General features: G+C 37.2%; 3 protein-coding genes across 3 annotated transcripts; 2 read left to right on the top strand and 1 right to left on the bottom strand.

The window, feature by feature from the left end:
• The first annotated feature begins 9,545 nt into the window (after window positions 1-9,545).
• LOC137715779 (uncharacterized) lies at window positions 9,546-10,205 on the top strand. The gene has a single exon (XM_068455127.2). The coding sequence runs from the start codon at window positions 9,665-9,667 to the stop codon at window positions 9,992-9,994; it is 330 nt and encodes a 109-aa protein (XP_068311228.1). The 5' UTR covers window positions 9,546-9,664; the 3' UTR covers window positions 9,995-10,205.
• A 3,477-nt stretch (window positions 10,206-13,682) lies between these two features.
• LOC137714312 (syntaxin-71-like) lies at window positions 13,683-17,518 on the top strand. The gene is made up of 5 exons (XM_068453553.2): window positions 13,683-13,722; window positions 14,353-14,522; window positions 15,189-15,311; window positions 17,295-17,448; window positions 17,493-17,518. Exons 1-5 carry the CDS (start codon window positions 13,683-13,685, stop codon window positions 17,516-17,518), a joined length of 513 nt encoding a protein of 170 aa, XP_068309654.2.
• Window positions 17,519-18,061: 543 nt separating this feature from the next.
• LOC137714225 (NAC transcription factor 32-like) lies at window positions 18,062-20,209 on the bottom strand. The gene is made up of 3 exons (XM_068453488.2): window positions 20,062-20,209; window positions 19,654-19,940; window positions 18,062-19,150 (listed from the first exon to the last, which is right to left on the bottom strand). Exons 1-3 carry the CDS (start codon window positions 20,207-20,209, stop codon window positions 18,578-18,580), a joined length of 1,008 nt encoding a protein of 335 aa, XP_068309589.2. The 3' UTR covers window positions 18,062-18,577.
• Between the last annotated feature and the right edge of the window lie 3,444 nt (window positions 20,210-23,653).

A 23,653-nucleotide genomic window follows, 5' to 3' on the forward strand; every position in this document is an offset into this window, starting at 1 on the left:
CCTTGGACCATAAATCAAATACGGATTAAATTGGCATGATTGACAAGGCATCGACCCAACCCAACAAATAATCGTGTAAAACTCATATCAAAATCTGTTTAATTTTTTCTTAATTATAAACCATGCGTTCGAATTTAAAAACTAATTAAACCTCATTCCTACATACTTTTATTTGGTTTCACTGATCGTAATTTAATTGAATCCATATTCAATAAAATAATAAGGATAAATTATATTTTAATCTTTCAAGTTTCGGTGCAATTGCAACCGTATACAATATTTTTAAAACATTTTAATCTAATACGTTTTTTATTATTTCATTTCAATTTCATATCTGTTAAAAATTTTGTTAAGTAAACGTTAAGTAATGACATTACAAATGTGAGGTCCTCATTAATGTTGACGTAGCTGCCAAACTTGTGTCACGTGGACAAATAACTAATAAAAAAATTAAAATTTAATTAGGACATTAAAATATTAAAATAATTAATTTAAAAAAAAAAAACAAAAATGGTTCATCTTCCCACCCCAAGCACCTTTTTTCCATCACCACCAAATTATCTGTCAATCTGCAAACCTCGACCTCGATTGATAAATCTCATTCTACCCTTCCATATCCAGACCCTATTCTTCTTCCTCCTTAGGCCATCTCTAACCGAAGTTAGCCAGATGGCTCGTTTTAGCCATCTGGCCCTCTAAGATATTAATATTTTAATGAACAGTACAAGGCCATATTTGCCTCCATCTCCAACCGAGGGCTAAAGGGCCATAAATCTCGTTTTAGCCCTATCACAAAAAACCGTCTCTAACCGAGGGTCAAAGTGTCATAGGGCCAAACATAATTTATTATTTAAAAACTACAACTTAAATTAAAATCCAATGGCTAAATAACGTCAGCTAGCCATTGGATTTGATTTTTTTTTTGGGCTATAAATAGGGTGGATATTGGGTTATAATTCACACAACTTTGAATTCAATCTATTTCAATTCAAGTTTGCAATGAATTCCAACTTTGGATCCTTTTTGGATTCCAATTGGGGGTCCTCATCCAATTCCAAATTGGAAGAAAAATGGGCGTAAATGAGACGAGAAAATGAGGAGTCTGATGAAGAAGATAAAGCATAGCGCAACGAACAAAACATAGCAACAGCCATGGCTACAACCATGGTGTGTCAGCCAACTGCGCAACAACCTGAATGGGGTGGCTCTGTTGCTGGTCGCTCTTACAAACCACGAAACAGAGCGATGATGCATGCCAATCTGATGAACAACTACTTCAACCCCAATTTGGTATACATAGAAGAGGATTTTAGACATCATTTCCGGATGAGGCGTCATGTCTTTAAGCGTGTACTTAGTGATGTCCAGCAGGTCAATCCATACTTTTGACAGAAATGGGACAGAGCAGGCCGCCCTGGTTTCTCACCTCATCAAAAGGTTATTGTTGCACTCCAAATGATGGCCTATGGCTCCCTAGCTGATTTGATGGATAAAACCCATGGTATGTCTGAGTCTACATGCCTTGAAACTCTTCAACAATTTTGTGTCATAATTGTTCAGGTTTACAAAGATGAGTACCTTCGCAAGCCAAATCAAGAAGATCTAGATCGGCTCCCTCGCAAAGCTAAAAACCGTGGGTTTCCGGGCATGATAGGGTCATTAGACAGCATGCATTGAGATTAGAAGAACTGTCTCACCAAATGGCAAGGAGGCTTCTGTGGAAGGTCGAGAAAGCCAATTGTTGTGTTAGAGGCGGTTGTCTCGTATGACACATGGATCTGGCCTACTTTCTTTGGAGTCCCTGGATCCCAAAATGACATTACAGTTCTTGGGCATTCACCTCTCTTCAATACCCTGACAAAAGGTAAAGCACCTCAACTTGACTACTACATCAACGGTCATCAGTACAATATGGGGTATTACTTGGCATATAACATCTACCCAAAGTGGGTGACACTTGTCCAAGCAATTCCAAACCCTAGGAATGACGCCGAAAATTTGTTTACCTTACACCAAGAGGCATACCAGAAAGATGTTGAGAGGGTTTTCAGTATTCTACAAGTATGGTGGAAGATCATCAGCGAACCGGTAAGAGGGTAAAGTCGAGAAAATTTGGACTCCATCATGATGTCTTGCATCATATTACACAATATGATTGTGGAGGATGAGTGAGATGGGTATATAGATGGAGAGTCCGATGACGACCAAGAGGATCTAAATAGGTCAAGATGGCTTGTGCAAAAATATATGATGGGCCTGATTTGCCTTTCAATCCATGAACTTGTAGTATCTCTATAAATGAGTACATGAGGCTATAGAATGATACGTTCTCGTGCCATAAACAAGTACCTACAACAAGATCTTGTTGCACATCTTTGGCCCAAAAATAGCATGGAGTAGGAGTTTAAGTTTTATATTGTTAAATGTTTTTCAAAATATTGTTTAAGTTTCATGTTGTTAAATGTTTTTTTTTATGTTGTGTAATTTTTATGTTATTTAATGTTGTTTAATATTGTTTAATATTATATAATGTTATTGAAAAAATTGACGGAAAGATTATTGCAAGAGGTAAGAAAATATAATGTGAAGAATTGAAATAGAATGAAGAGAGATAGTATGAAATCGTAAAAATTATGTGAGAAATGATGTAGGAATGGCTTAGGTATTGCTTGAAAAAAAAAAAAAAAAAAAAAAAAGGGAATTTTTAAATTTCATAAACCAAGGTATAATATAAAATTTTAAAAGATGTAGGAATGGCTTAGGTGTTTATGAATGGCTTAGGAAGAAAAAAAAAAAAAAAAGGAATATTTAAATTTCATAAACAAAAATTTGGCCCAATAAAAAAAACAAAAAAAACATTTGAATCCAATGGTAACTAGCCGTTGAATGTCAAATTTTGGCAACCTTTCCTGTCGGTTATATCCAACAAGAATAAGTATTATTATTGTCAGTTATATCCGACAGGATTAATCACAATGGCTCAGCCCAGGGCGGGCTGGCTGGATTGGGCCAGCCAGTTGGCCCTTTGGCCCTTTGGCCCTTTCAGATTCTATGAGGCCCACGAGCTATCTAGCCTAGCCATTGGTTGGAGTGGGTTTTCGGGCAATTTTCGACCCTTTAACCCTTTGGACCCTTTGGTTGGAGATAGCCTTACCTTTAGCTTCTCCGCATTTACAAACTCCGTCAATCCTTGGATTTATCGTAATAATTAAAGATAAACCCTAAAAATCTACCCACCTCCATCAATAACCAATCTCTTCTCTCTCTATCTCTGTAAGTTTTTTGATAAATTGCTCGCCATCTTCCGCCGGTCTATTGCTCAACGGCTCGAACAACCCTAACAGGTTCGGCTTGGCCGAGAACGAAATCAAATCGAACGCGTTCAAGGTCGTCATGCCCTTTGCTCCTCGTCATCGTTGCCAATTTTGGCATCGTCCATAAAAAAATCATTGTCTGAATCACCTGTCTTTGTAACTACTTTAGATTTGACGACATCCATCTGTAGCTGGAAAAGTAAAAGTATTGAGTTGCGTTTCACTCCAGCTCGATCCTGTTAGACCAAGTCATAGTCTACGCGCGTCTTCAAAAGTTTGTGATCAAGTCAAAGTGTTATCCAACAAGAGTTAGTTTAGTTTAAGACTTTTTCAAATATTTCTTTACGGGTAATTCAAAGTTTAATCTTTTTGTTGTATCTTTGAATTTCAAATAGCCTTGTAAATAGGGATTTCAGGTTTCTAATGTAATCTGGAATACAACATAAATACATGCAGCCCATCATTGAAGGGGTAATGCAATTGAAGTGAAACCTTGAGTGTACTTAAGTTTTACATGGTATACGAGCCTTAGCAGTCTAACGACACATTTCTTTTTTATTTTTTTTCTTTTTTTCCATGGAAGATTCTAGCAACGGTGCTGCAACCCCAACCACCAACTCCAATCCCACAAATTCTACTATGAACCCCTTCTTTTCCTTTACTACTGTTATGAACATTAAGCTGGATTAGACCAACTATCCTTTATGGTTGGCTCAGGTTTTACTTATTCTCAAGAGTCGAGACCTGATGGGTTACGTCGATGGGACTATTGTTTGCCCTCCCAAACAACTTTCTGGAAGTGCAACTACCAATCATGCATACACAACATGGGTGCAACACGATCAAATGATACTAAGCTGGATTAATGGCTCTCTCATGCCGTCTGTGCTCTCGATCGTGGCCAGCAAGATGACCTCTCGTGCTACTTGGGAGGTTCTCGAGCAACGTTATGCCTCTACGTCCCAGAATCTCATCTTGTTTCTGCGGAATGAACTTATGCAAACAAAAAAAAGGTGATTTGTCGATTGTTGTTTATCTTGATAAGATGAATGCTATTTCTTATAACCTTGCCCTAGCTGACAAACCTGTGGATAATGATGAACTTCTCTAGATTATCTTGAACAATCTTGGGTCTACTTATGAGATGACAGTCAACGCTGCTCAGGCACGTGATACTTCAATCATGTACCCTACGCTTGAGACGCTCTTACTGACAACAGAGAGGAGAATGACTGAGCACACTGCTCCACTTATGGAGGCTGCTCCTGTTAATGTGTTTGTCACTGCAAAAGGTCATGGTGGACAACGTCGTGGAAATGGATGAGGAATGTTTTCGTCTGGTTGTGGTGGTGCTGCTGGAAACCAGCGAGTTTTCAATCCCCGCAACAATAATAACAACAACAATGTGAGACCTAATTTTGCATGCAATGGTGAAATGTTCAATAGTGTAGGAGAAATGATTACATGCCAAATTTGTGGAAAACAAGGGCATCCTGCTCTAGATTGCTACTAGAGAATGAATGATGCATATGAATGAAGGATCCCAGCCAAGAGACTCACTGCCATGGCCACATCTCCAATCACTCTTCACCGACAAAACAATGGGCAGTGGTTGCTCAATACTGGTGCCAATGCACATGTCACTCCAGACATTTAGAATTTGGTTAATCCAGAGGAGTATAACGGTAATAAGAATGTTGGTGGAGTAGGTAATGATTATGGAATTTCTATTTCTCATCTTGGTTCAAATAAATTACAAACTAAATCTTGCTTATATGAATTGAAAGATATCCTAAGATGTCCCACTGCCTCCACAAATATTATTTATGCCCATAGATTTACCCTAGACAATCACTATTGCATACTTATTTTTCCTCATTTTTTCATTGTGAAGGACCTCAAGACCCGAAAGACTCTTTTCCACAAGAGATGTGAGAATGGCTTATACCCATTTTTAGGTGGCGGTGGACAGTTTAATTACCCTATTTCAGTGTGTGTAGGCATTCGAGTCTCAGCTCAAAAATGGCATTCACGCCTTGGTCATCCTGCCTCGTCTATTGTCAAGTTTTTAATTTCGAATAAGAAAGTACCAATTTTGGCACTTCCAATGTAACGTGTTGTCAGTCATGTCCCTTAGGAAAGAGTACTAAATTACCTTTCAGTATTTCGGAGTCTGTTTCTCAATTTCCTTTGCAACTTTTGCATTACGATGTTTGGTTTTCTCCAGTTAATTCAATTGAAGGTTTTCGTGATTATGTGTTGTTTGTGGATGATTATTCTAGATATTCCTGGATTTTTCCAATGAAAAATAAATTTGAAGTATTTAAAATATTTGTGAGGTTTAAAGCACAAGTCAAAAACATGTTTAATAGTTCAATCAAAACTCTTCAATGTGATGAAGGAGGTGAGTATAAAAGTCATGTCTTTCAAAATTGTCATGCAACTCACGACATTTCACAAAGATTTTTGTGTCCAAAACACCCTGAACAAAATGGTATTGCGCAAAGAAAACATCGTCACATTGTTGAGACTAGTATTGTCATGCTTTCTCATGATATATTCCAAATAAATATTGGGTGGATGCTTGTTTAACAGCAACTTATTTAATCAATAGGTTGCCAAATTGTGCTTTGTCCCATAAGTCACCATATGAAAAATTGTTTGACAAAGTTCCAAAATATGAAAATCTTAAAGTGTTTGGTTGTCAATGTTATCCTTGATTAGTGCCTTATGCGCAAAATAAATTCAACAAAAGTCAAAACCATGTGTGTTTTTAGGTTACTCACTAAATCATCAAGGGTACAAATGCTTGGACTTGTCCATGAGAAAAATATATTTGTCTCGCCATGTCCTATTTGATGAGGATACTTTTCCATTTAAGGAACTCACATCTTCCTGGAGAGCGTTGGACACACAAGTAGTATTACTTCCCCTGACTTATTGTTTACTTTTCCAATTTTATCTCCATCAACACAGGCCAATCCGTTACCTCTTAGTCAGCCTTTAGAGTCCCTAACTTAACCAAATAACATCACATCCAATATTCCTAATCCTAATTCAAATCACCTACTCGCAGCCACTACCTTACCTAATCCTTTAGACACGCCACCCATTATGCCTTTACAAAACTCTAGGCCTACCAACCCATCTTCAAATGAGCAAGAGGTGGTACAATCTCTTGATATGCACCAATCCATGTTAGTTGATAATCACGGTGCTACTTCCTCAAATCAACAACCAGTGCAACCACAAAGAATGACTACTCGCTCACTATTTGGCATTCAAAAACGTAATCCTAAATATGCTTTGCATGTTAACACTGATCATTCTCAAGTTGAACCAACCTGTTTTAGTCAGGCCATCAAGCAATAGTAATGGAGGAATGCTATGGTTCAAGAGTTCAATGTATTGCAGCAATGTGGTACCTGGAAACTTGTTCCGTATCATATGTGAATGAACTTGTTGCCTAACAAATGAGTATTCAAGATTAAAAAACGTGTAGATGGCTCAGTTGAAAGGCATAAGACAAGACTCGTTGCAAATGGGTTTCATCAGAAGCCTGGTATTGATTATACAGAAACATTCAGTCTTGTGGTGAAGCACAGCACCATAAAGCTTGTTCTCAGTCTTGTAGTTTCAAAAAAGTGGCACATCAGACAATTGGATGTACAAAATGTGTTCTTGCATGGATTTTTGAATGAGGAAGTGTATATGCGACAACCTGCAGGTTTTGTTGATAAGTAGTACCCTAACCATGTTTGCAAATTGCAAAAGAGTATATATGGCTTGAAACAAGCTCCCCACGCTTGGTTTCATCGATTTTCGAATTTTTTTGCTCCAATTAGGGTTTTAAGCATCCACTTGTGATTACATTTTATTTTTTTACAATCATAGAGGTATTTACTTGATACTTTTGATATATGTGGACGATATTTTGTTGACAGGAAATAGTTCACGACAAATGGCTTGCTTAAGTAAAAAGTTGGGAACTTTGTTTTCCATGAAGGATTTGGGTCCACTTAATTATTTTCTAGGAGTTGAGGTAAAATATGTGGATGATCAGATGCATTTAAGTCAAGCTAAGTATGCATTGGATTTGTTGCAAGGTACCAAATTCTTGGATGCCAAACCAATTTCAACTCCAGTTCTTTGCGCTCAGAAATTGAGTGCGTATGATGGTGAGCCATATAACAGTCCCGACTTGTATCGAAGTGTTGTTGGAGCACTTCAGTATCTTACCATCACGAGACCCAATCTTTCTTACGCTGTGAATCAGGTATGCCAGTTCATGCACTCTCCAAAGAATACACATTGGACGGCCGTCAAAAGGATACTTCGTTATGTTAAGGCCACGTACAAGCATGGCCTTCTGTATAAACCTGGTACTGCACATCTGACAGCATTTTTAGATGCTGATTATGCTGGGAATCCTGACACTCGGCATTGCACTGGTGGTTTCTGCATTTACTTAGGCTCTAACTTGTGACCTGGAGCTAAGAAACAAAAAATTGTGTCTCGCTCGAGTTCAGAAGCTGAGTACAGTTAGCTAGCTTACATAGCTATAGAACTATCATGGATAAGGTTTCTTTTTTTGTGACTTACATTTACGTCCTGGTTTAGTAATGAGGTGCTTTTATAAAAAATGGGTATAAAAAAAAGCTGAGCTCAAAAAGGTGTTTGGTAAACTTAAAAACAGCTTATTTTCACAGTTTTGGGTGAAAAAAGCTGAAAACGTTAAGTAGCAAAAATGAGCTTATTCTCACACCATAGCAGAAACAGTTTTTTTTCCAAAGCACGGCAATACCAAACCAGCCTTACATCTTGTCTGTCCAACAATTTGGTGCGACAATATATCGTCCATTACCCTAGCTTCGAACCCTATGTTTCATTCAAGAACGAAACATTTGGAAGTTCATTATCATTATGTTCGTGAGAAGGTGGCTCGTGGTCAGTTAGTGGTGAATTATATTTGTTCTCAAGATCAGATTGTTGACTTGTTCACTAAACAACTGTCTTCTACGCAATTCAAACTCCTAGTCTCCAAGCTTCCAGTTGTCTCTCCGCCTGTCAGCTTACGAGGGGATGTTAGACCAAGTCATAGTTTGCGTGGGTCTTCAAGAGTTTGTGATCAAATCGAAGTGTTATCCAACAAAAGTTAGTTTAGTTTAAGACTCTTTCAAATATTTCTTTACATGTAATTCAAAGTTTAATCTTTCTGTCGTATCTTTGAATTTCAAATAGCCTTGTAAATAGGGATTTCAATCTCCTGATGTAATTTGGAATGCAATATAAATACATGCATCCCATCATTGAAGGGGTAGTGCAATTGAAGTGAAACCTTGAGTTTACTTAAGTTTTACAAATCCCAATTATAGAAAGAGGTGAAGCAAAATTGGATGCGAAAAATGAGGAGTTAGGAATTTCTGGTTAGGGAAAGAGGTGCAGAAGTCATGGTGGAAGGGGGTGGTGATGGGAGAAAAGGGTGTTCGTTGGGGAAGATGAACCATTTTTTTTATTTATATATACTTCCAATTCTTTTAATATTTTAATGTCATAATTAAATTTTAGTTTTTTATTAGTTATTTGTCCACGTGGCACAAGTCTGACAGTCACGTCAGCACTAATGAGGACTCCACATTTGTCATGTTCATTATTCATTATTTAACGGTTTACCTAACAGACTTTTTAACGGATGTATGAAATTGAAATAAAATAATAGTAAATGTATGAAATTGAAATATTTTAAAAATGTTGTATGAGGTTGTAATCGCACCCAAACCTGGAAAAGTAAAATATAATTTATCCAAATAATAATAGCATTTTTTGGCACTTGATCTGGTTCTGTTGATCCAACTGTAGCTGTTTTATTAACTTCACTGGCCTTCCTTAGGCGGTACATATTTATTTTTGACGTCATAGTTTAAGTAAGAGCATCTTTCAAATTAATGTTAAATTCTATTCTTTCAATCGAAGTGTCATTTATTGACTGAATTTGAAGATTTCACAGATCTTATTAATTTTAATGGTAGGTTTCTTATTTCACTAATATTTCAACCAATAAAAATTTTGTTTCAACTAATTTTTATAATAAATACAAAATTTATTTAGAGGAATACAAAATTTGATATAAAACTTCAAGTTATCATGTTTAACCATCCATTATAATTTAAATGTTATAATTTGACGTGTCTAACCCAACTATAAAGAAGTAAACAAAAATAATAATTAAGTATCGTCCACATTAATTATACTCCCTACATTTTCTTCATTTGCTCAGTTGCGCTCTCTCTCTCTCTCTCTCTCTCTCTCTCTCTCTGTGTAACTCACGCCCTCTTCGTGTTGTCCTAACAATGGCTCGAGGTTCATCTCAGTCCCAAGCGTCGTCGTCGTCCTCTGCGACTGCGCGCCCCGGCGTCATGGCTCCGCGGGGCTCGGCCGCCGCGACGGCTGGAATGCGTCGCCGTCGTGTCGGAGGCTCCACCGGCTCCGGAAGCATCGGCGGAGGAGGAGGCGGATCAGGTGCCGGAAACAACATGCTGAGGTTCTACACGGACGACGCTCCTGGCTTGAAGATCACCCCGACTGTTGTCCTCGTCATGAGCCTCTGCTTCATAGGCTTCGTCACGGCTCTTCATGTGTTTGGCAAGCTGTACCTCCACCGATCTGGTGGCGGAGCTTGAGTTCTGAGTCCTGGTTCGGATCGGGTTCGGATTCGGAGCTTAATCGGTAATTCAATGACACGAATGCTTTGTTTCGCTTTGCTCTGTAAATTTTCGCAGAGTTGATGTTGTTAGGGTTTCAATTTTGTTTAAAGTTTGGATCTGTTGACTCTTGGATTGTGTTTGGATCAAAATCGAGTAATATTTATCCCTTCGTTATTTTGCTCTCTAATGTTGAAGTGTTACATAATTACATTGAATGATTGAGAATTTGAGGATCCAATAGTTTTGAATTTGTAGAAATTTAAAAGATTAAAAGGAAAACAGAATTGTGCAAACTTGGGAGATTCATGATGAGAGAAAGCAAGTAGACTTTTGCTAATAAGAACTGGTTGGAAAAAAGGGGATCCAAAGAAAAAGGGTATAGAGATTTTAGAGAAAGATGTTTAATCATTTGCATACAAGCCCTCTTTTGCTGAAATGTTCCTTGTTTTGTGCTTTGTTCTTGACGGAGTTGATAATATCATATAAATCGTTGCATCTCCCTTTTGTTTGCATCTCTTTTGTGCATAAAGCATGCATTCTTTGCTGGTTGCTGGTTCATTAAATGAAAATTATCCTGAAAGATAGTCAGTATCTGTTGTATGATCTCCGCTAATCATTGCTTCTTCCTTAGATAAGTAGGAATGGATGTGCACTTCATTTGTCATTGTTTGTACATTGACTATTGTTGTATGCTCAGAAAACCATGCCCTTGGTCCCTTTTGGGTGAAATCTAATAATTGGAAATACAGAATATGATGAATGATGAACAAATGCAAGGAACTTGATTATAACTGACTGTTTGTCGGCTTGTTCCCTGCGAATGATGGGGACTATAGTTAGAAGGAATAACGTTCGTTATTTACGAGGGCCGGGGTGTTCATAAACTTAAACTTCTTACAAAATGAGTGCCCATTACTCTTGATATCTTTGAATCATTTGATTTCTTGATGACTACTACTATAGTTATGGGAGTGAATGCAGAAACATAAATTTTTGACTGGGGCAGAGTTTATCCACAGAGTTCACCGTCTGACACTCGTCAATCCCCTCGTCATCTCAATAGACAGGCCTTGCTGGCTGAGTACAGAGCAAATAGAATACTTGTTACCACACAAAAGTAAGAAATCTTCAAGATGTCGTCTAATTATATGATAAAATTCTGTTAAGTGTGACGTTAAATGCTCTACTAGTTCTCTTAATTCATTTTAGAATGAGGTGAGCTTTATGCTATGCGAGTTCTGTGAACTCTGTTGGTTTTGTGATCTGCGGCAGACTATGTAAGGTTTGTTAGCTAAGCTCTACTCACCTCACATATAGTTGAGAATTGGAAGATTAACTACTGATTTACAAGACTTTTGGCATAAATCTACATTCTTCCATCGTAGAAAGCAAAGCACGGTTGGTTGTTACGATTTATTGAATAGGGATTACTTGCCCATGGATGAATATAGCAATGGTACTTCCCTTCTGATGTTTCAAAAGCTTAAAAACCAACAGCTTCGGCTCGGTTCATATAGTTTAGTTGTCAAGATTTTGTTATTTGGTTGTGTTTAATATTGTCGGTTTGTATCAGTCGCATATTAGGACCTGTTTGTGTTCCAATTCTTGTGTGTTCGATTCATAATGATTCCTACTTGAGGGGGGACGTGTTAGCATTTATCTATAAGATTAGCTCTTGTTGAGAAAACACTAGAGCTGTACGATCTTTATGCAACTATCTGTTTGTTGTAAGATCTTTTTTTCCACTAGCTTTTCCAGTGAGGAGTTTGGATGGTTACTTCACTAATGTGGAAGTGGAGGAAGTTGGGAAATTGTGTTGCTGTGACTAGCTCTTCAATTGTTTGTTTGTTTTGTTTGTTACTCTTTCCTGTTTGCATGATGTTACGTTTAAAATGGATGCTGACTCCTCAGAATTTGTTAGCGGATGAATATCTTTTTGGATTGCACCCATTATCTCAAGTTTGATTCGAACTAATCCATTGATAAAAATAGTTCATTGTAGAAAGTCGAGTTTGACCCTAGTTTTTGGATACGAGATATCCACCCTATTCACGACGGACGCATTTACCCCTTTGACACTAAGGCTTTTCAAATCACCAACTTCAACTACCAATGGAAAATTATAACTGTGGAGCATCAAAGTCCAATTTTTTGCCAAAGAACAAATGAAAACTTGTTAGTGGATTTTTTTTTATTTTTAAAGTCATCGTGCACTTTTCTTTATCTTATATTTTGTGGATTGTCAAGAATTATTGCAAGAAAAATCTCTAAGTTCGTTATTAAACTCGGATTGAATAATTCCGAGTAGACTAAGTAGCGCATCTCTACTCCATGGTGCATCGTGACGAAGTGTGCCGTTTCATTTGCCGAACTCGGGACCTAAGACCATGAACATGCTTGAAAGGAGCTCCCAAGCTTCAAGGTACAACCAAGGATGTGGAAGATGTCCCAGCTGCAAGTGTTGATGCCATTATTTAAACATAAAACACCTATTTTCAGTCAGATTCAATCGTGATTCGAGGAAAATTCCAGAGTTTGGCAAGGAGACAACCCTCCAAAATCGCTATAACATCGGCTTGTAACGCAGTAGAGGCCTGAACTTGCCTTGTCCTGATTGTTATACATGTTTTGCTCGAATTCTTAGCCATAACCCCTACGTGCCCAATGAAGCCCCTTGGTTTCTAGCTCGCATAGACATTTATTTTTACTATTCGAGGTGAGGGAGGGAATCACGATCACATTCCAGTGATCTGAGGCTCAGAGGTTCATCTTGTTAAATTCAACTCCTCTGCCTTCATGAATAGGGTCCTTGCACACAAGATGGCCTGGATGGTTTGCGTTGGGGATTGGGCTATATGGTTGAAAGCTGCCTTACAATGAGCTTTCCAGATGTGCCAGTAAATAAAAGCAAGTTGAGTCATGATTCTAGCTCTATTTCTAACCAAATTCTCATTGAATGTCTTCGACAGCCAGGCAACAAAGGTGGTTACTGTGTCTCAAATAGCTTTTATTTGAGGAAGATCGATGTATCACGGTTTCGACAATTGTTCCTTAATGTTTGAGGAAGATCGATGTATCATCCACAAAGAGAAGGTGGAGAGATGAGGTCCATTGGCACTCAGCCGGATGCCCTCCACGTTTCCTTGCTTCGAGGCATTTTTATTTGACTCAAATTAAAGTTGATTTAGATCGAAGTTTATGATCCATTTGTGAAATACGGACGGCTATAAGGGAAGAGATTTTCATATTTTATTTTATTTTATAAAAATGAGGATTAATTGTGGGGTTCGTACCACATCAAACTTTAACGATTCGAATCATCTATTTTTTAAGTTGTACCTTATAGATTCATCCTCACAAAATATTTGCCCAATCGGAAATATTTAAGACATCTAATTGGCTTCAAAGAAATGAACGAATACTTTATTATATAAGAAACAATAAATTTTGATATTGATAATTAAATAGGCAAATGGTTTCGGATTGAATTGAATTTTTACAAGGAAGATATATGAATCGAGACTTACAAAATAGACTGTTCGGATCGTTGAAATTCGATATAAAGTGGGCCCCACACCTAATCATAATTTTTTTTTCAAAAAATGGGGATCCCGTTGCATAAAGGCCTGTGTGAATTACTATGTTGCAAATGCAATTCGGGGACATGGGGGTGATTGGGGGTTATGGGAGGGAGAAGAGGGACAGTAGGGCTATTTTTAATTAAATATCTTTAGTTTTTAATTAGTAAATGAATCATTTAATTTTTTTACGGAAGTGACTGACATTGTAAACTTTATAAAATATGGTGACCAAACTTGTTAAATTTAAAACATATTGATCAAAATAAATTTTTGGAATAATATTTCATAATCACTAGCGAGTATTCTATGCACTCACTTTTTTATTTGGCCTAATAAAAAAGTCATGTGTTTCTCGTTTTTAAAGTCCAAGAAAAATTAATAACATGTTCATTATTTTCTAAAACAATAAAACATGTATTGATTTATCTTTGGACAAAATTAAAGGTGTGTAATCACTATTGAGTATAAGTATTGTCCTCTAAAATAATAAAACATGTGTTAATTTATTTTTGGACAAAAGCAAAAGGTGAGTAATCACTATTGAGAATAAGTATTGTCGAATTTTAAGTATAAACAACCAATTGGATGTGTACCCGCGAAAAAGACAGTTAATAATTCCATGCTTTCATGCCCTTCCTTCCTACCTGGTTCTCCAAAATGGAAAAATCATTTGAAAATTCAGGCAGAGAGTTAGAAACAGAAAGGTGCAATGCCTGAACGCGACGATCAACAACCTTCTCTTCTGATTTCGAGAAAAAACGAAGAAAGTGAGCGTGATCAACATTCTCTCCCGAGTCGACTCATTATGCAAGAAATACGACAAGTATGAACTCAAGAAGCACCGCGACCTCAACCCCGCCGGAGAAGATGCCTTTGCCTGTCACTACACTCATGTCGACAGCGAAATAAGAGCCACTCTTATGGTTCATCGTTTCACTTTTGGTTGTCAGGTATTGCTGCTTGTGTTTGGTTGCCGAGACAATGTTTGAGTTATTTGTATTGGAAAAATAGGGTTTAATTGCTATAGTAAATCACATAGGAAATCAAGAAATAATTCATGGAATTATATATCAAAGTGATACATGCACATAAGTAAACAATGTTAAATAACATGACATAATGGATCAGAAAAATTTGGAAATACAGTTGAGGCAAATGTTAGAGATTTTGTCCTTAAGACAAGTTTACGCCCAATTAAGGTGCTCATGGGTGATTGGTGCTTGTCTCCCAAGATACAATGACTTCACCCTTGTAATAGTAGCACTCCAAATCACAAGGCTCCAATGAACCACGATTGTGTTGAATACTCTCTCAAGTGGACTCAATGAGACTATCTAACATTTAGTTCACTCTATGTATGATTATGTAAACAATAAAGGGGGTTTGAATGATTATAGAGGGTCTCTCTATTTAAAAAATTTGAGATACCTTTTTAGAAAACATGTGACTATTATTGAAGAATCAAAAGTAGCAACTCTTCATTTGAAAGACACATCTTTCCACCAAAGGCACGACTTCTAAATTCCATTCAATTAATATAATAATAATTTAAATTTTCGAACAATTTGATTGTGTGTCGGAATGTGAAGAAAGCCAAGAAGAAGGAGAGTAATCGGGCTGTGGCGGTTGCGATGTATGTGGAAATTCGTCGGACCATGGCTCGGTTGATGGAGGAACTTCCTAAGCTGCGCAAGTTGGCTTTTAAGTTTCATGTTTAATTATTAACCAAGACAAAATTAGAAAATATATGTGATTAGATATGATTATTTATTTATTTTTATATAGTAGGATTATATAGGACACAAAGAATCATAAGATATGCTGCATCACATATTATGTTTTCCTTTTCTATTAGTTTTAATCGATTGTGTAAACATAAATTTTGAAGGATGAGCATGTGATTCGAGATTTGGTGGGTCAAAATGTATGGGAATTTTGATTCAGCCAATGGTGATTAGCCAAGATGGAGATGGTGTGTACGGATGAAGTGTGTGAGAATACTTCCAAATTTATGTCACATTCTCATCTAATTGCGGGCTTTCTCTCCAAAGTCGACAGTTTCTTGTGGTCGAAAAAAGTCGGTAGTTTCTTGGTTTTGGAAAAATGGTGTGGATTGAGCCTGACTGTTACTGTTTACTGTGTGTCTATCATCGACGCACGAGATGAAAAACAAGAGTGGTTCTTGTAGCAAAAGGAACAAAACAATCATCGTCAACGAAATTGCAGAAGCTACAAGGAACTAGACTAGGAAGACAGAGTGGAAGCAAACGCGCTTGCCTAGAGGCGAGGCGAAACGAGACAACTGTAACCTCGGTAGATATATTCCATGAGATCTTGCATTTCCTCTTTATAATACAACTTATGTTCCGAGACCATTAGCATAAGAGTTGGGACTCTACGAAGTTATGCGTTACGTTCCTAAGCAGATAGAGAACCCCGTTCACATGAATTCTCAAGGGGTTGTGTGAGAGCGAAATTTCTTACGAGAAGAAATACCTCCACAGATTCGTTGATCACAATCCTCACGTTCACGTTCGCCGAATCCTTTGCAAGAGGCGTCCCCGAACAATCTTCCTCCGTAGCTTGTGTGGGCAGGGTACCTGCAAAAGATACTTCGACGTTCAAGTCAGTTGATTGATTTTTGTTCTCTGGTTTCTCTCTGGGGTCTCCTCTCCTTTTTCCCCCCTTGGCTATTTGGCTGCTCTCCATATTTATAGGATTGCATTCTTATCGAACAAGTACCACGACCTCTCTTCCTCTCCCACTTCCTTAGTGGTCCTCCGTAATATAACCTCATGCTTCGGGAACAAGTACCATGTCATGTCTTTCTTTCCCACGTCCTTAATGGTCTTCTGTAGTGGAGGCAGTTACTTCCTTTCCCACTTCCTCAATGGTCTTCTGTAGTGGAGGCGGTTATCTAGACATGTGCGTATGTATACTCCTTGTAGGCTTTCCTTACAGTTTATCTTGCACCACACAATCTCTGGGTGATTGGTATTGGCCCACGAGTCGAAACCGGATTTTATCCTCCCACAGGTTGCATAGAATCTAACAATCAGCTTCTCTACTCTGATGACTTGTCATGAATTTGCTTCTTTTTTCTTTGGGTTTGCTTCTTGAGTTTCTTAGGTAATTTTTTTCTGTCACGCTTCACCAGCTCCGCATTCTCGGAGAAAATAAGATGTTCTGAAAAGGGCTTCATGTATCTTCTTTTTGTTAATTCCTTCTTGCCTATATTATCATTTCATATCTCATGTTCATGTTTTACACTGAACTGACATAACCTTGTAACATTTATCCCGCTAATGATGTTTATGCTGCACTTTTTGGATACTGATGTGGATTCGCTTTGACAATAAAAAGCAAAAACGTAACCAACGTGACCAAATCCAAAAGCTACATAGTGAGTTGCACAGCGTGAGAATATCATCCCGCAAAGCGAGAGCATGAATTGGCGTCGGCATGGTTCTTCAGATACCATAAGAGTGTGCCCAACATATAGCCTTAGTATATAACATGGCAACCATAGTGTGACTGTGTGTGAACATCTTGGACCTATAGACATGCACACCCACACAAACATAAGGGAATTTGGGTCGTACTCTTTAATATTGATTATTATCACCACTATTATCTCTAAAGACTTGTAACAACAAAGTTGCTTAACTTGTATTCGTATTTTGGTTTAATTACAGGTTAAAGGGCTGTCCCCTGAAGAACTAGCAACACGCAGTGATCTGGTTTTTGCACTGCCTGAGAGGATACCAGATGGGACAGAAACTGCAGCTAAAAAAGCTGGGGAATGGGGAACTTCAACATCTCATAAAAATATCAAATTTGACTCATCAGGTAATCAGTATTTTATATGCTTTTTTATTTTTCTGCTGTTATAGTTTTCAATGAATGTCAAGCCATTTAACCTTAAAATCTAGTCCCCAAATGCTAAGAGCTTATATTTGTGAAATCGGTTTCATGTTCCGGAAAATAACTCATAAGACTGTTTATGCCACATTTATTTCACGGGGTTGTCTAAGAATTGATTTTGCGTGTTCTGAATGCTTTAACATACTTTTCTTTCCTTGAATAAATGAGATGTTCAACTGTTTTCTTTACTACTGCGATGAAGTTACTTTAAAAAGACTTCAGCAGCTTATCGGATCATATCTGATGTGGTATTACATTCTTCCATTTCATAAGGCTTTGCTAGCTTGTATCTCTTTAACATCTTCCGTTCAAGTACAACGTTAATTATCTAATCTGGTTTTGGCTACTTGAAGATGATTATATACAGTTTCTTGCTCATGGTGGTTCTTTCTCCCAACAATGTGGAAAATATGTAGTTTAGATTTTATTTATGTCTGTACTTGTCATTCAATGAATTTATTGAGCATCAATTTGCCTTAAATAGTTTTACAGTGCGTTGTTGATCCAAATCCATATTGTTGAGTGCATTTTAGCTCACCCCAATTTATTGCCGTTAAATTAGTTTGGTGAGCATCACCTTTACTTTAGGGGGTGAGCAAATTAAATTGTACTAGGAAAAGACTATGCTATCGAATGTCAAATTATCTTTTTGTAAATGGAAAGAATTTATAACCCAATGAAATTAAAACAAATTGAACATGTATGATAATTACTCATATTATTTAAGTATTTGACAATACTAATTTACTATTATTACACTGAAAAATGTTTATTTTCTTTCTTTTTTTCCCATCCTTGATCAAGCATGAACTTACACATTCTTTTGAGGGTGGTAATAAATATTCCCAACCAGGAGAGCACTCTCCACATAAACAGAGTTAACTAGCAACAAATGTAGATTATTGAACTGGTTATATGTACTGCCCAGTCTTGGAGGCCAAATCGATATCGTGCTTTGTACACCTTGTTTACACTTCATGCTGTACATCCAGAAACTATGGCCTCCTGAATGTGTTCATTCCTCAAGGGCACATAGCTTTCATCAAAGACTTTATTACGAGGAGTATGTAGCTAGGAAGGCCATTTCATTAAACTCCTCAAAGTTGGCTGAAACAGTTGGATTTGCTTTGGGTATGTCATTTTGCAAGTGGTTTGGAATGTAGCAGTTGACAACATTGCCAGCTGCTAGTTTCTTGCTAGGCAGAACGTTCCCATCTTTGTTCTTGCTTTCTAGATTTATGAGTGGAAAGAGATCTTCTTTCGTATTTTCTTCTCTAATCTTCCTTTTTAGTGTGGAATTAATGCCCGAAGAAGAAATTGATACTGTGGATTTTACCTTGTTATTTGAGCCGACTAGATAGCTATCTTTGCTCCCTTGAAAGCTCGCACTTGAGGTCTCTATCGGTGATGGAGGTTGACCGGCGAGGATGGAAGCTAATACTCGACAGTCTTTGTATAGAAAATCTGTGATTATATCAGCACGATGGATTGGATTTGTAGGCCGTACTGTTGGCCCAGATTTTGGTAGGCACCTCCCAAATTCAGTGTTGTAGATGTCTTGAGCGTTGCATGTGTTCTTTGTTGTGCTTCCTCGCTGTTGAACTCGGCATAGTACCCAATCATCCAACTGTTACAACACGAAGCATTTTTTAATGTATTTCCCTTGATCACATTGCTTTGATCAAAGAAGATGTATGAACTGCATAATTTACCGAGTCAAGTGAAAAAAAACATGAAGACGACGACTTAAGTTAAATCAAAGCATGGTCTGAAGCAATGATTTTTAAGATTTAAAATGTTTAGTACCTCTACCATCTGTGTTTCACTTTTAAAAACACATTAGCTATAGTACAAGGCAAGATTGAGTATGTTGAATTCTGAGGGAACCTAGCTAGCTAGGCTAGCACGAGAGTTTGATAGAGCATGAGCGACTCTAAACAGTTTATGGGTGTGGGGATCAACAGTTATCAGGAAGACACGTGGATGACTGATGCTAGCATTTCTCAAATGTGAAACAAAGTACAGTACGTATTGGTTGATTAGTAAGCTTATGCCTTTAAGTGGTTTGTTCCATTTTTTGAGATACATATATTTAATATGCAAACTCAGTATCTCATTCTATCGACTTACTCTCATAGAACCTTTGCATCTCGAGGGGTTAACCGTACAGTGGAGCAGTCTATACTCGTTCATGATCCATTCAGTCTTAACTCCTTTAGGAGCTCGACCGGTGTAAAAGACCAAAGCCTTCTTCACTCCTATCCGCTTCAATCCACAAGAGGTGAGAATTGGCTTATCACTTCCAGCAGCCTTCCAATAACCCACTGCTGCTGTTCTATTTGGCCTCTCCCCATTCGGATACTTCCGGTGCCTCGGGCTGAAGAAGTACCACTCATCTTCTCCAAACAAAGCCTTGCCTGCAAAAATCAAGTAATAAAACAAACAATTCAAAAACATATACACTCGATTATTACTGTGTAATCCAAATCGAAGGATTAACCATGGAGGAATGAAATGAATGAATGCTTCAGTACTGACTGGGTAGCTCCCACGGATTATACTTATACAGATCGATCTCCGTGATCAACTGAGCTGGAAGCGGATGCGAAATCATTTTGTTTCGCAAGTAGTGAACGATGAGTTCTTCATCTGATGGATGGAATCTGAAACCCGGAGGCAATTGCATAGTTGAATAAGTCGTGAATGCGGGTTCTTTCTCCATGAAAGCGCAGTTTTTCCTTGGACGACGAGGGAATACAATAAGAAGCAACGATAATATCAATCTAAAACAGTTGTAGATGGAAAATGAAATGGTATGAGAGGAAGTATATATGTGCATTTTTCATGCAGATGCGGACATTACGTGAGATAGTTAAACAAAAAAAAGTCTCACGTAATTAAATGCATGTTTCAACTCCAAAGAAAGAGACTTCGTGACGGCTACCTGTTTGGATTATTATGTTGGAATTACATTCTTCGGCCAACCTTCTTGGATAATATTGTACGGTCCTCAGGCCCTGGAGCTAATTAAAATTAATTTAAGGGAGCTTTAACGAAAAGCTCTCAGTACTATTCACTTTAACGAAAAACCACATTTTTATTTTAAAAAGTTAATCTTGGTACTATTCACTTACAACACTTTTTTGTCTTTTTCGTTAAAACTCAAAGTTTTCAAACCATTTTCATTAGTTTTCCTTTAATTTAACTCATCAAAATAAGTTTTGGTTGAGTAGGGGTTTCAGTAAAGTGTAGGTTTCCATGTAATTTACCCTAGTTAAAGACAAAGTTATGACAGGTAATTTGCATGGAAAATTTCTTTTGAATAACTCTTTAGATTAATCATAAGAAGGAGAGTTCTCCTGGATTTTACTGAGTTTTGGTAATTATATGTCTCAAGTGTATAGGTGAATAATGTAGCATATTTTGATTCGCTTTTGGAACAAAATCTAATGGTTGGCTGAGGCTCAATTTATAACAGCTTAAGCTATTAGGATCAACGCGTTTGGTGTATAAGCTGCAACTGTAGTAAGCTGAATTTAACTTGTTAAACCCTAGTGGTCAAAATGCAATCACACTCCCATATTTAAAATAAGTAAATAATGGTTGGCTTACGTCCAAACAACTAGTTTCTTATCTCTCACTCTGAGAGGGCGAGTCTTCAGTACGGCTGACGCATATGACAACACACACTTACATCCAACTCATATTATGAATGTTGTCTTATGAGACAACCGTAATCAAACGAATATCACCATGTTAGTGGTTGTTTAATCACTCTCTTGGAATAACTTGTTGAGATTCTTTGTTTATTGCTTGGGGTTACGGCGGTGAAAACACTATTTCCCATATGTTTCAAACCCAATTGTGCTCCAAATTGGCTGGACTCTGGCTGGACTTGATCGGATTATGACAAAACATTATTAGATTGCCAATGCATGCAACATTGTGTGGTTCTAAATCTTTTGAATCGGATTATGAATAGATTCTCTTAACACTTCTATGCTTTTAACAACATAGTTTTCTCCGTATCAAGCTTTATGGAGACGTGTCCACTTTATGTCAAAGACATAGTAATGCCACCAGCATAAACACTAAACAGTATGTTTCTGCCAGTAAAATATATTCCTTGTTCGTGGATGTGATTTGAGCGTCTTACTCTCCAGCCTATATTCATAGAGTACGTGGTGATGTTGATCACGAGTGCGAGATAATGTAAATTATAATTCAGTATAAATATGTGTAGATAATAGATATATCCAACATATTTAGTGGGTGGAGCTGTAAAGCATGAAAACATTTTATAGTATATGAAATTTATCCATAAGGTAGGGAATTGTCGTTTTATTCAAATTTTCTCTTGGTATTTATTTGATAAAGTATCGTTAGTACATACAGAGACAAGTTTTGGTTATGCATTATATGGATGGAAAGAATGTGATGAAACCTAGCTCACTTGCACAGAGGATCACACAAAAGTTGATATGTCGTTCGGCTTAATTGAAAATTTTGAAAATGAGAGTTTCCCCATTAAAACTTTTTTTTTTTTTTTTTTTTTTTTTTTTGGAAAAAACTTTCCGAAGAAAGGAGACAATTTTATTCCAAACTCTAGATTACAAACAGAAGCCCACATACAAACCAGATACATACACACAGATGGGCCTCCCAACAAACCCACCAAAGCTCAAAAAAGAGCCCAGCCCTACAAACGAAACAAAGGAAGCTTCAAGACCCCAGCATCCACCACCTTCAAAGTTTTCCGGATTAACCCAGAAGAAATCCTTCAGCCAACGCCAAATCCAATCAAGCAGCTCCGTAGAACCCAGCCACAGAAGCTGTACCGAGCGCCCCAATCTCAGCCAGAAAGTAGAAGAAGTCTGTGGGATCACCCTGAATGACACTGCCAACGAAGGTAGACAGAGAGAAGGAGAAGGAGGTGGTGTGTTAAACACCCGAGTCGATGAGTCCACCGGAGCGCTACGCACCCTCTCAAAAGATCACAACCATGTGCTTTGAAGTCTGAATGTAGATCGAGTTGAAAGTATGTGGGGAAGACAGGCATTGGGTAGAGACATTTTGGGTAAATCAGGAAGAACCGGGAGGAAAATTAACTAAAAAACTGAGAAACAGAAAGCAAAACAAAAACCTTTCCTCTGACTCGATGAGGGAATCACTCACACACAGAAGGTGGAAAAGACTCTCAAGAAAAGAGAAGGAACTCTCACATTATTTTCTCTCACATAAAACCCATTCTCTTTATTTTTTCATACTTAAACCCTATTTACTAGAGTGCAACTAAGCAAATTTCCTTAAAAAAGCTTGGTATGTTAGTTTTTATAATTCTCGTGTTCCTAAAATACCCTTATAGAGTGTAACATGGGTTAGGTTTGATTTATGATTAATAATAAATTTTGTATTTTATTGTTTTCAATACAATTAAATATCAATTAACCTATTATTTGATTAGGCTTTCTTTTCTCAATTTTTTTTTTACCAAAAATTGTTTTATCGTGAAACTAACTTACCTTATTAGCATGCAATATATAACATAAATATAAATATAAATATTATGGTGTTTTACGTTGCAATATATAATATAAATATAAATATTATGCAAAATAATGGTTGTATTTTTTTTTCTTTTCATAGGAAATAATTTACCTATCTCTATGTTAGTACCCACTTAGAATAGAAATACCATAAAAATAATTTACCTACCCCATAGGCGTGATATTGTAAAGAAAAAATGTATATGATTACTTTGGATTGGACTTGATCCCACCAAATTGAGGCATGACCCGTGCTCAGGAATTTAACCTTCGCACACCACCTTGGATAGTTCTTTCCGTCCTCTTAGCTTTATTGGAGCAGGTGCCCAAGCTTCTTTGGCTAAAACACATCTCCTGTTTGAACCCTTGACCTATTTGAAAATGATAGTATTATTTGTATAGGTAAATTAATAAGTAGATTGGTGAATTAGTATGTACTACAAAAATGCAGATAAATTAGCTTGTAACAAAAGAATATAGGTAAATTAGTGATTTTTTTTAAATATAGGTAAATAGTTTGTATCAAAAGAATGTAGGTTAATTAGTTTCTTTGTAAATTAGTGAATTTTTAAAATATAGGTAAA

This window comes from Pyrus communis, chromosome 3, assembly GCF_041283825.1.
Source record: "Pyrus communis isolate YQ-2024b chromosome 3, ASM4128382v1, whole genome shotgun sequence".
Taxonomy (NCBI): domain Eukaryota; kingdom Viridiplantae; phylum Streptophyta; class Magnoliopsida; order Rosales; family Rosaceae; genus Pyrus; species Pyrus communis.

Excerpts from the sequence above, each read along its gene's own strand:
- LOC137715779 (XM_068455127.2), top strand. The coding sequence starts at position 9,665 with ATGGCTCGAGGTTCATCTCAGTCCCAAGCGTCGTCGTCGTCCTCTGCG.
- LOC137714225 (XM_068453488.2), bottom strand. The coding sequence starts at position 20,209 with ATGCAATTGCCTCCGGGTTTCAGATTCCATCCATCAGATGAAGAACTC. Across the intron at positions 19,941-20,061 it reads TAATCCGTGGGAGCTACCCA|GCAAGGCTTTGTTTGGAGAA; the intron begins GTCAGTACTGAA and ends TGATTTTTGCAG. Across the intron at positions 19,151-19,653 it reads GATGCAAAGGTTCTATGAGA|TTGGATGATTGGGTACTATG; the intron begins GTAAGTCGATAG and ends GTGTTGTAACAG.
- LOC137714312 (XM_068453553.2), top strand. The coding sequence starts at position 13,683 with ATGGGGGTGATTGGGGGTTATGGGAGGGAGAAGAGGGACA. Across the intron at positions 13,723-14,352 it reads TGGGAGGGAGAAGAGGGACA|AAAAAACGAAGAAAGTGAGC; the intron begins GTAGGGCTATTT and ends TCTGATTTCGAG. Across the intron at positions 14,523-15,188 it reads AAATAAGAGCCACTCTTATG|AAAGCCAAGAAGAAGGAGAG; the intron begins GTTCATCGTTTC and ends CGGAATGTGAAG.